Source organism: Prenolepis imparis, unplaced genomic scaffold (genome assembly GCF_030444845.1).
Source record: "Prenolepis imparis isolate NDT839.2.m4 unplaced genomic scaffold, iyPreImpa1.0 SCAF_11, whole genome shotgun sequence".
In the NCBI taxonomy this organism is placed as follows: domain Eukaryota; kingdom Metazoa; phylum Arthropoda; class Insecta; order Hymenoptera; family Formicidae; genus Prenolepis; species Prenolepis imparis.
In genome coordinates this window covers 690,678-702,971 of record NW_028141169.1, presented here as the reverse complement: position 1 = coordinate 702,971, position 12,294 = coordinate 690,678, and the positions used below count along the sequence as shown (strand labels likewise).

General features: G+C 29.8%; 2 protein-coding genes and 1 long non-coding RNA gene across 4 annotated transcripts in view; all 3 read left to right on the top strand.

The window, feature by feature from the left end:
* Window positions 1–5,976, top strand: part of LOC145942721 (uncharacterized) — a 31,634-nt gene extending 25,658 nt beyond the window's left edge. The window contains exon 4 of the long non-coding RNA XR_014426409.1: window positions 5,871–5,976. This is a non-coding gene — a long non-coding RNA (uncharacterized LOC145942721). The remainder of the gene's footprint in view (window positions 1–5,870) is intronic.
* A 9-nt stretch (window positions 5,977–5,985) lies between these two features.
* Window positions 5,986–9,889, top strand: LOC145942709 (F-box only protein 21-like; the record flags this gene model as incomplete). Its single annotated transcript, XM_083049679.1, has 8 exons — window positions 5,986–6,053; window positions 6,421–6,774; window positions 6,901–7,342; window positions 7,472–7,623; window positions 7,699–7,837; window positions 8,046–8,153; window positions 8,355–8,658; window positions 8,951–9,889. Coding segments are annotated over 8 exons (1,722 nt in total), but the record flags the coding sequence as incomplete, so codon positions are not given.
* Window positions 9,890–10,607: 718 nt separating this feature from the next.
* Pdf (Pigment-dispersing factor) lies at window positions 10,608–12,234 on the top strand. 2 transcript variants are annotated; one of them, XM_083049692.1, is made up of 3 exons: window positions 10,608–11,195; window positions 11,435–11,611; window positions 11,888–12,234. In XM_083049692.1, exons 1-3 carry the CDS (start codon window positions 11,130–11,132, stop codon window positions 12,011–12,013), a joined length of 369 nt encoding a protein of 122 aa, XP_082905818.1. In that variant the 5' UTR covers window positions 10,608–11,129; the 3' UTR covers window positions 12,014–12,234. The 2 variants fall into 2 exon arrangements, with proteins under 2 accessions (XP_082905818.1, XP_082905819.1); XM_083049693.1 differs by having other exon boundaries at window positions 10,863–11,195; window positions 11,484–11,611; window positions 11,888–12,162.
* The last annotated feature ends 60 nt before the right edge of the window (window positions 12,235–12,294 follow it).

Sequence of the window (12,294 nt, the reverse complement as noted above, 5' to 3'; positions counted from 1 at the left end):
GCAAACGATCGATTAATCGCTTATATACGATCAGTAGTATTCCTGAATCTCCGTAATTAGCAATTTATCCACACGCAAATAGGGGACACGCGGGGTTTAAGAAGGGGGTTCTTTTCAAGGGAAATGAACCAACGACACACCGAGGCATCTCGATTCCGAATTTTTACAAATATTACAGCTAATGAATGGAAGAATGAGATATGTAGAAAGACGGGAGAAGATACGATTAGTTTTCTCTTGCCGGAGAATCTCGTATTCGCAATAATGATACGAGTCCGCACAAATTGGACGAGCCTTCTCTTCGGGAACTTCCAAAAATAAGGCGTCCTATCTTAGGGAGTGGCAAATGATTCGCCTTGAACTTAGAGAGGTCGATCTATCGGCCATTTGCTCTTTCTTCTCTCTAAAAAGAAAAAAAATTTGAAAATGCATTTCCCCCTTCGGTGAAAGAAACAGGCTGTCTTTTTAGGACAGTGTCTTAATAGCAACTTCGGCTGCGAGATCGTTATCGCTACATCTTTTGCTGTGCATTCCCGTCGCTGTATCATATATATATGTTCTAGTATGCGGGTGATAGTAAATTCATAGATTAATAGTTGATTAATAAATTTATTAATTTTTAGTCAATCAAGTTAAATAGCAATTCGAATAATAATAATTAGTTATCATTCTCAGGTTTGTTTTTTTTTTACTACATTATAATCGCCAAATTAAAAGCGAAAACAATCTTACATAATTATTAGTTTAATTACAATAAGCAATACAATAAGAAATATAACAAAAAAGTATTAATAAATAATAAACATTATTTTAAACAAGCAACTTACGCGATTAATTAAAAATCAATCGAATCGAAACTGTTTTTAGAAGGAAGGGGAGGTTCAAGGATCATTGACACTTTTCTTAAAATATATAACAGGGAAGAAGATAGAGAGAAGAGAAAATCTGATGAAGTATCTTCGACCGAATAGTACCGTTGCGAGCTGTAATAAAGTGTGAAGGCAAGCGGCCTCTGATCATCAATACATTCGACAGTAAGTTGAAGAACGTTCAAAAGTAACACTCAGCAGGAGAACAAAGATCTCCGAAAGAGTTAGACAAGTATTCAAATTTCGAGCGTAGCGGTTCCCGGTTAATTGCATTACCGAATACATGTTTTTAAAGCGGAGAGAGACGCTCGATTCTTGACGCCTTTAAAATTCCGTGCGTCTCAAGTGCGATTAATAGACCCAAGATTATACATTCCGCAAAATAATTAAGGGATAAAAAAAAATGGTCTAAAAAATAGGCAAATTTTGAATAGTTGTAACTTTAAAGTTTTCCATTTCGTTAAGTTCGTCGTTTTCTGTATATAAAAAATACCAGAATTAAAGAAATTGAAAAACAGCTGTGACCTTTCGAAAGTAGAGATTTCACAAGCTTTGAAACCCTTTTTTAAAATTTAAATTCTTATTTTTTGAAACAAACCCATACAGCATCAAAACCAAAACATGTCTAAAATCGGGACATAAGACGTCTTTAAGATGTCTTTTAGACATGTCATAAAATATCTTAAAGACGTATTAAAGACGTCTTAAAGATGTCTTATGTCCCGATTTTAGACATGTTTTGATGCTGTATGGGAAGTTACAGCTATTTAAAATTTGCTTATTTTTTAGACAATTTTTTTGATCCTTTAATTATTTTGCGGAGTGTATATATATGTGGCGCTTAAAATGTTGCGTCGAGTTCAATGCCACTTCGTAGCAAGGCGGAATAACGTTAAAATTGCGAATATCAATTTTGTGCGTCACGGGCCCACGCAAAAAAGAAAGAATAAAGAAGAAAAATAAATAAAAACCTGTAATCGCCATAGGTCGTTAATGGACCTTACCGCAGGCGAAACACGATCGATGTGCCGATTGTGGGGATACAAATGAGCTCCCTATTCTCTGTTTCTCTCTCTCTCTTTCTCTCTCGGTCTTTTTAATTCAAATATCCATAATAATAGCTGTAATAGCATACATCGAAGTTAAAGACTATAAATCGCTGATAAATCAGCAGTGGATTATTTGTCGATAAGCAAACTCGCTCGAGGTTCTTTTTGATTTTACGGACGTTCTACAAGATTATGATTATTTATTTCTTCAAAAATTTATTACTTATAACTAATTATCGATTAACGTCGAAGTATAAAATCGCTGTTTTTTTTCCATCTCATTAATATATCGCGCATTTATAAATACTGTCGCAGGATTTATATCCGCGCAGATTTATATTTTTTTTCTTTTCAATAAAACGGTAGAACGAATATTATGCAGCACTGTTGTTTATTGTCATAAATTTGAGAAAGAGAGATTGCGTTATATCATATAGCAACGTGTTTGTTAATCGGCCCATCACAGCCATTAGTGCATCCCTCATAAAATAGAGTTATCTCGTGATTTTTTGCAAATGTTGTAACAAATTGTTACACGGAAACGCTATTAATACATAAAGGACAGATTAACTCTCTAATGGATTTCTCACGATAATAGAGACTATATGAAATATATATACTCTTTCTCTCTCTCTTTTTCGAAACTGAATACACTAATTATAGAATTAAAATTTATTTATATACATATATATACATCTATATGTCTCTGAATAACATGATAATATTCTCTGAACGGCTTCTGGCGGCGAATCAAACAGGTTGCCGAAGATGTAAAGATGAGCAATCGTGGCGAATGTAAAACGTCGCGTTAATCATCCGAAAGAACTGAAAAAGCACTCAGGCATTACGAAACAGATAATGAGATCCGTCGATAATTAGAGAGATGATTCATGGTAATAAGATTATGAGTAAAAACATGTGACACGCCGTTATCAATTTCTTTCAAATTAATGGGGGGAAGAGGATTTATTTCACACAACGATCAGAAAGTCATCGTACGCAAACTTTTTTAATTAAAAAAATACTATTACGCACTTTTTTCCCTTTTCTTTTTTTTTTGACGCCTCATTCATAAATGACTGATTTCTCTCGCTGGAAGGAATTTCGCATAATATAAATCGTAATCGATCAATTCCAAAAGCGGTTCCTTTACATCATTCGTCTACGAGCTACTCCATCGCGGGGAGAAAATCGCCGCGAAGGCGTCGAAGATGGTTAATTCTTTCGCTGTCTTGATCGACAACTCCTGCCGTTAGTCTTCGAAGGGTCTTAAGACAGAGTCAAGGCCATGCTACCGGTCCCCAAGCCGCTTTTATGGCTGCCGGTTAGTGACCTCAACGCCCATCCCAGGGAACAGTCGGAGATTTAGGCACCGCTGTATCCGTCCCTCTTCCTCCTCATCTCGCTCCACCGTTCGCTTTGCTCTCTTTTCTATTTCTTCTTCTTTGATTTCTTATTCTATTTCTTTGATTTCTCGCCGAAACGAGAGAAAGAAAATAATAACGTGCATTAGTCTACCTCGCACACAATATACATTAATTCCTTTTCATCTCCCGCATTTAACATGCTGGGCCAAAAAATACTTTTACTAGACTTATTAAATGTATTAGAGACATATATTTTCGAAGAAATATATATATATAATTTTATCGATATTTTCTATATAATAAATTATAGAAAAGAAAGAAATCATCTAATCAATATTTATAACATTATTATACTTTGAGAAATTCATGTTTTCATTTTTAATTTGTTTGCATGTACAATGTTAAACTACATCTTCCGATAGGCTTTGTTTCCCTTCCCTCCCCCAACCCACGAGTAGCTAAGCGATTTATTTCTCTTTTAGTTTTCTCGAAGAATGACAATGTCGCGACAATCTCACCCATTCGTCGTCCATTGACACATGTCTCGCGCGGTTGTCTGAGAATGAGTAATACAGACAGCCGCTGATTTATATATATATATATATATATATAAATCAGCGGCTGTCTGTATTACTCATTCATATATATATATATATATATATATATATATATATATATATATGTATATATATATACATATCTTCCCGAGTATCTTGAAAAAAGGACACACCGGGGCCGAGAATCGAGAGCGAGAACCGCGCAACCTTCGCGAAGTCGGATCTCCTCGCGCGGAAAGCATCTCGCAAGATTAAATATGATACTGACCCTGACGAGACTCGCATTCACAACGAGTACGAGACAGGTGCTCGTGATGCTCGTAGCTTTTCCTTAATGATAGCTCTCCTTCTTGATAAACGGAGCAAACAGTGAGCTGCGGATTGGCCGATTTTTTTGAATTAATTTTTCATTAATTTATTAAGAAGATTGCAAAACGAGAGAGAACTTTTCTACACGGTTCAGTCCGTTCTACCAAAACACGATAAGTGTTTTGGTAGAACGGTGTTGCAGATATTACCAGATATCTTGTATAATGTAATCTTTAAACTAACGCACACATATACGCACAAATGACATATACAATAAAATAAAGTGAAATATCTTTCAATGCAATATATTTAATTTTATTCAATTTATATATAGTATTAAATGTTCCTTGATTTTAAATAATTATTATGATTCTTGTTTTGCCTTTAATTTAATTTAATTTTATATTATATTTATAAATAATTGTTTCTGTTCTAATGTTTAATTAATTATTATTGTATCTTTCAGTCGTATAAATAAAATATTTTAGTCTATTTTTATTTTTATTTTTTCTACTTTATCTTTTGCTATTATTATAAATACGCTAAATTCGTAACAAAGAAAGATAAGAAAAAAAAAGAATTAAAATGATAAAATATCAACAAGCATTAGATAAATATATTAATCAATGAAATGCATAAATGCATATACCGAATGTTGATTATTTCATTTACGCATAAGCATTTTACTGTGTTTTAAAAGTAAAATGTCGCACTAAGTGAATTAAGTGAATTAAGTGAATTTGAAACGTCTAGCTTGGCCTTTCGCGTCATTGTACCCATTATTTAAAGTCACATATAAGAACAAGATAAAATTGTTTCTAAAAAATTAAATTTTTTAAATTCTAATTTATTTATCAATTGTTCAATTTTTATAAATAACAAGCAACATTTTAGTGGGTCTGAAAAAATAAATTATTATTTTTACATTATTGTATATAAATTAAGAAAAGTCGACAGAAGTTAAAATTATTTTATTCCCTCCCCTTTTCCGCTTATCCCTTTTATTATAATACCACAGATATACAATACAAAAGGCAGGCGTATGCTTTTGTTTTCTCTTCAAAGAATTTTTTTTTAACAATAATACTTCTTTGAAACTCTTTCACACAGGAACTACCTGAGGGACTCTTCGTGATTCAAAGAAATTGTATTGTTTCCGAAACAAAAAAAAGGTTTTCTAAGACAAATCTACTTTTGAGAAAACATTTAAGTTACAAATATATACTTTGTTTAAAAAATTTAAATCTTTTTAGAATTTTTAATATATTCTGTGTAAGAATTTTAAGATTGAAAGTTCAAACTGGAAAGAGTTTCTAAACTCTGACAGAGTTTCAATAATCGCGAAGCATTCTTTTTCTTTAGTATAGTGTTATTCTGTAATCCTCTGTCTTTTTCTATTTTATTAAAGGCGCATATGTAGAATGGAAATGAAATAGTAGAATTTCTAAGTTTCGTTTTTCTTTTCTACGCAGGACACATCACGTGACAACGTAACACGTGTATTATTATGGAGGGAGAAATCCCAGGAAAATTTTCCAGTTTTCAGGCAAAGATTTCAGAATATAAGAGTGGACAGAGTGTGGACAACGTCTGTACATGTAGTGTTACGTCGAACACGTGTTGTGTTTTCTGCAATTTAATGTGTTTTCAAAAGCAGGAAATTATATTAATTATATGCGAATAGTTTGTTTCAACACTTTAATTTATATTATTTTCTAGTGTTTTATTGAATTTTTTCATAATGGCTATAACGATAATAAGCTTACCTAACGAGGTGATAGTCACCATTCTCGGCTACAATGATATCAGCATTGAGGATATCATTAATTTCAGATGTGTGTGCAAGCGTTTCATGTTTGCAGCCAACTATGATAAGTTTTTGGAAAAAAAGTTTTCTCAGAGGTATTTCTTTGTTCGTGAATTTTTCGTAAATGTTTTTTCATGAACCTATCGAGCATTGCATATTTTATATAAAAATAAAAATTATTAAAAATATAATATAATAAAATAAATAGATGAAAAGAAGCTTTGTTCATTGTATTTAGTTATTGTATAGTTTTAGTGTAAAATTTATTTATAATTTAAAATTAAAGATTATATATTTTTTATTTGCTGCATTAACACACAAAAATTGATATTTTGATTGATAATTTGAATATTATGCATTTTAAAAAATGTATTGCTCTGAAATATCATTACTGTGTGTTCAATAGCACTGTGTTTAGTAATTTTTAAAAGTTTATTCAAATATTTTTTGTTTCAATTTCAGATGGCCTTCTGCCAAGAAAACTTATGACAAGCAGTCTAAGGAAATTGCACAGAAGGATTCTCAAGAGAACGAAAAAAAGGATGAAAAAAGTTTAAATTTTATGGAAACAGGCATAAATTGTGTAAGAGAATTACGGAGCCTTATATCTCAAATGATTCATAAAAATGATTGTGATAAGTCAATCAATACTTATGACAATAAGACTATCGATAATTTTATACTATTCGAAGATATATTTCATTTAGATACATATTTAAACATGAACTTGCATAATATAATTGAAAAACCTGAAAATATCATAAAATATTATATCTTCACTGATGAGATGAAAAACTTGTTTAAACAATCTCCACGGTAGGATTCTCAATATATATATATATATATATATATATATATATATATATATATATATTACAGTATTATTATTAACTTTATAGATTAATATACTTTTATTGCATAATTAGTATGTAAATTTTTCAGAAGAACTGGTTGCGATTTAACCAAAAGATATTACAATAAAAAACTCTTTCATTATATGAGGGAACGTTCGATGGAAAATAAGATGAATAGATTTGTAAAACGATCTGACAGAGAGCAACTTTTGGAACGGGCTGCTACTATTGTCGCACAATCTGTTCAATCCGAAAAGGATATATTTTACTCCGATATAAAAGGATCGTTAGATAATATCGCACTAGAGGTATTGAATTGCGTTAGAGAAAAATATCCCAACCATTCGATATTTTCGACGTTCGCTGAAAATGTTTCCTTTTGGCAAAATAACAATATCGACGATAATCATTGGAACGAAGAAGAAGGTCTAAAGATTATGAATATACTCGACAAATATATATTTGACAAATTAAACTTTCGGCCAAGCAACTCAAGAGACGCAAATTTGAAATACATGTGTATAGATTATGTACGTTATTGTAGAGTATATATAATATATTACATTATGCAATCACAATTATACTGTGAGTATGTGGTCATACGTTTGTTAAAAATACTCTCGCTCTAATTAATTTCTGTATCATAATTTCTGACACAGGTTTTGGAAAATAAATGTGGCCATCAAATAATTCTATTAATAATATATCACAGCGTGGCCAGGAGACTTGGTTTACGTTGCGATGTAATAGGTCTTCAATATCGCTCCTTCACTATACCTATTACCTACTGTATATTTTGGAAACCAAAACAGTAAGTATATAGTATTATTATATTTGGGATTATTTAACACACACATATATATATTATAAGTTTTATTGTCCACAGTGCTGTAGATAGTTTAGAAAAAGCAAGATGTTTTAACATAAACAATTCTAAAATATTCCCTAATTGTTTTGACAACCAACTCCAGTTCTGGCGACTGCATTATAATGATAGTAACATCATTGAAATAACAGCTGCACGGGTTAGCAATTATTCATATATATGATTTTTATTAATTTTAACACTAATTAATAAACTTGTAACTTTGGCAAAGATATGAGTCAATAAAACTTGCTTCATATATTGTCAGAATGAATTATATATATAATCTCTCATTTTTTTTTCATTCGTAATTAGAGCTCCGTTTATATTTAATATTTGCTCATGTCATGTTTAATTCTCTTTTTTAGATATGGAAGGAGATGAAAGAAATAATTGTGAATTTGATAAACCAAAATAATCTTTTCGACATTAAAATTTTGCCTGAATCTAGGCTCTTTGGTTTGGTAAGCCGTAAGGTATGTTAACATTATACATGCCACATGTTAATATACAATAATAACAAACAAAATCTCTATGAGATTTCTCTCCAATAATACGTACATATATAAATTATAATTATCTATAATTTATAACTAGCTGTAATGTAACTCGCTTGAAAAGTCTATAGAATTAATTGACAAGAAAGATTAATTAAAATCTGATATTACACTTTCCAGATCAGACTTTGCTTTAACAAAACAGAGCAATTAACAAGATCAGAGGACGTAAAATTTGCAATAGGAATGATTGTAACACATAATCAATCTATAGATAGTTGTGCCGGTGTGATAATCGGATGGCACCGACCTGTAGATATACATATTATGTTCATTATGTCGAGCCCTTATGTGCTACATTCGTCGTACATTTGTACGCAATGCGTAGTGCCGTTGAATCACTGCAATAATTTTGATTTTAGAAAGCAACAAACAAATTACGTAATTCTTACTGAAAATAATAAAATATGTTACGTGGGAGAAGGTATAAATATCATTATAGATATATCTTTATTTAAAATTATATTTCTTTATATTCTCATCTCTTTTTGTACACAATATAAAATACGTTTATTTTATTTTATTTTACCTTTTTTATTTATTTATTTATTTTACTTTAGTTATTTATACTTTAGTTATTTATTTTAGTTATTATTTTATTTATTTTGTTTCATTTATCATTTGGTTGTCATTTATTATCTTAAATTTTAGTTATCATAAATTTATTTATTATTTATTTATTTATTGTTTATTATTCTTGCTATTTTTTATTTTAGACGCTCTAACATTAACACCGAAATGGATCGACAATAGCGAAATAGGTCGCTATTTTTATAAGTTCGAAAACACGCATTATGTACCAAATAAAACATTAGCGAGACTTTACCCGCAGGACGCAGCTATAGCTGCTCAGACAACAATAAGAAACTGAAAATTAATATTTTTGTAAATTACAAAGTTTACATCAAAATACAAAATTTTTACCAAATATCTTCGGTGCCGTAACTAGAGTGTGCCCTCGCATCCGGCGCAAGATTCAGGGGAAACACGCATAGTCAAGACGATAAAATAAAAAAATTGAGTTTGACAGATGAAAAAATTCTTTAAAAAATGTGTGAAAAAATATATTTATTTGCAAGCAAATAAATATATTTTTTTTATTTAGAAGTTTAATTTTTTTATTATATAAATATTAGGAGGGGAAAAAGAGGACGCAAAATGTTGAACTTGCACCGGGTGCAGGCTATAGTTATGGCACTGGTTATAATATTAAATATTTTATTATAAATTGGCATAATTATAGTAAATATTTTCACACTATCTTTATGAAATCACGGTATAGCTGGAAACGCATATATATAAATAACACACTCATACGTACACATTAATATTTTTCATTTTTCACATGATAACATTAATTTTTATGAGATACAATTAATATGGTAATTGTGGGCTAAGATGATGAATATCATGTGTGGACAGAATGACGTATACTCTCTTTATACGTGCAGATTATGCCTAACGTTTCTTGATCGTTTATTGATTAAAGATTATCGTGAATACAAATTACGATAATCATTATGACAGAGTAAAACTTGATGAAAATGTCTTTTTCAATATTAATATCAAGTTTAGATTTTTATCTTCTTTATATAGATTTCATCGAAAAAACAAAAAAGTAAAAAAAAAATAAAGAATAGACAAAAGAAATAATGAGGATGTAGATAAAACAAAAATTAAAATAGAGAGAAAGAGAGGCAGATTTATTTTGTTTTAAGAGATAATATAAAAACCATCATTTTAAGCCAAAAAAAAAAAATTAAAGTGCAAAATATATTAATTGAATATATGTTCATAATATTAAGATATAGCGCATTTAATATAGTAGAAAATGAATAATATTAAAATGAACAAACACAAAAGAATTAATAAGCAAATCGTGACACACGTGCATTTAGTCCATATAAGCATTATTATATTGTATCTCGTCATTTTGCAACAAATTTTGACTGAAAATTTTCAGAGAATATTCTCAAAACATCTAAAATAAAAAATTTTTATATAATTAAATTTTTATATAATAAAAAAAAATTAAAAAATTTTTATATAATTTAATATTTTAAACTCTTAAATATGTAAGGGAACGGGGGGGGGGGGATTAGATGACGAATTGCTAATTATTTTTGCTGACTTTTCTAACAATAAATGAATGACGAGCTGATGCTTCAGTTCATTAAAAGCTTTTGATAATAATAAATATAATCTTTTATAGTATGAGTTCTTAAATCTCAAGAAAAGTAGATATAATATATAATTAAAAGTGTATTTTGGATATATATGCGTATTTTACTCATACGTTTTTGTTGTTTGTTTAGAAGAGGGAAATGACATAATTGTAATAAAAATACAATATTTCATATTACCTTTATAAAATTATAATAGTAACACAATAATCGTGTGTAACATATTGAGCTGTCTCTTATTTTTGTCGCGTGTCTGCATTTTATGAGGAATAAGCGGAATTAATAATTAACTGTCAGCACGAGGTTGCATTTCGGATTTCGTCACACAAACGTTATATAAAACATTACAACCGTTAGTTAATGTTAAAATATAGAATATATATGTATATAATTATATATATATATATTTTATATATAAAAGAATATAAAAAAAAGCATATAACTTCCACATGGAACTAATACTTTTTGGTAATCTTTTAGGTAATCAAACAAGGATTCGCGGGATGCTTCGTGTGGCTGAGAATTTTTACTTAATTTAATAAACAAAGAAACGAAGCAAGAATTTTTTCCGAAGAATTTCCCTTCTAGGAAGAATAACATCTGTCGTTCGCAGAATTATTATCAACCTACACCTACACTTTTATCTGTCAGAAGCAGATTTTGACGAAGGGTAGTGGTTGGTATATAAAAGAACAATGTCTCCGGATTATGGATGCACATCGTGTTTGCATCGCGATACATTTGCACAATCGACAGCTACTGCAGATTAGCGATAATTGTAAGTATAATTAGTGAATTAAATTATGTGACAAAAAATCGAGACGTATTTCGCGTTTTATGCGACGTGAAATTTTCTATTCTGTTTATGATCGCAGTCACATGGAATAGTTCTTTTTATTTGTTTGCATCATATTATTAAACATTATTATTATATGTTAACAGCTTCTATCGAATAAATGAATAATTATTAAATTTGTCTATAATATATTATAAAATTGTGTTGCAATTTAATGACAGTGCGTGTTAAGAATGTATTCTACATATCACTCTGCTCTTCTCGAGACAGCATCAATGGCTAACTACGTCATCGCTATCGCTATTATAGTCGGAATCATTTGTGGACAAGCATTGAGCGTAATCGAGGATGCTGATAGAAATTTTCTAGGATTGAACCTTCCTTATGGTAGAGGATTGGTAAGTATCTGTCTAAATCGAGCCGAGATGAAAAATTAAAAAATATCTATTATAATATTTATATATACTTATACATAATATTTCATATTTCAAAACTAATAAAGTATATTAAGCGCTTCGTACAAACAGAATTGATTTACATTGGACTAAAAAAAAAAATTATTTTAAATAGTGTGCAACATGATTTACGAAAGAAATCGAATAATAGTAGTGTAGTCATTCAGCATTCAAAATTCTCATACATTTGATAATGTGTTTGATATTTTTTTATTTCAGGATAGCGAATTGCAACTGGCCAGATTGATGTTGGCAACTCCGCGATTTTATCATTCTAAACGCAATACCGAACTTATAAATTCGCTGTTGGGTCTACCGAAAAATATGAATAACGCCGGAAAATGAAAGTAGTAAATGATAACGCGCAAAGCTTATCCGCTCGTAGTTTATAAAATTAGAAAATACAGCAGTTAATAATTCTCAATAATATATAATGTAAAGAAATACGTACCGATTGTGTACAAAAAATGTGAATCGATATTAATAAACATAAAAACAACTTATTTTATTTTCAAGTTTTTCTTGTACAATTATACTTACTAAAATTTTGTAAAGCGTGCATTACACACTTGTTATTTATTTTTTTACACTATATATTATTTACAGGTAAAACTTTTATTAGACTA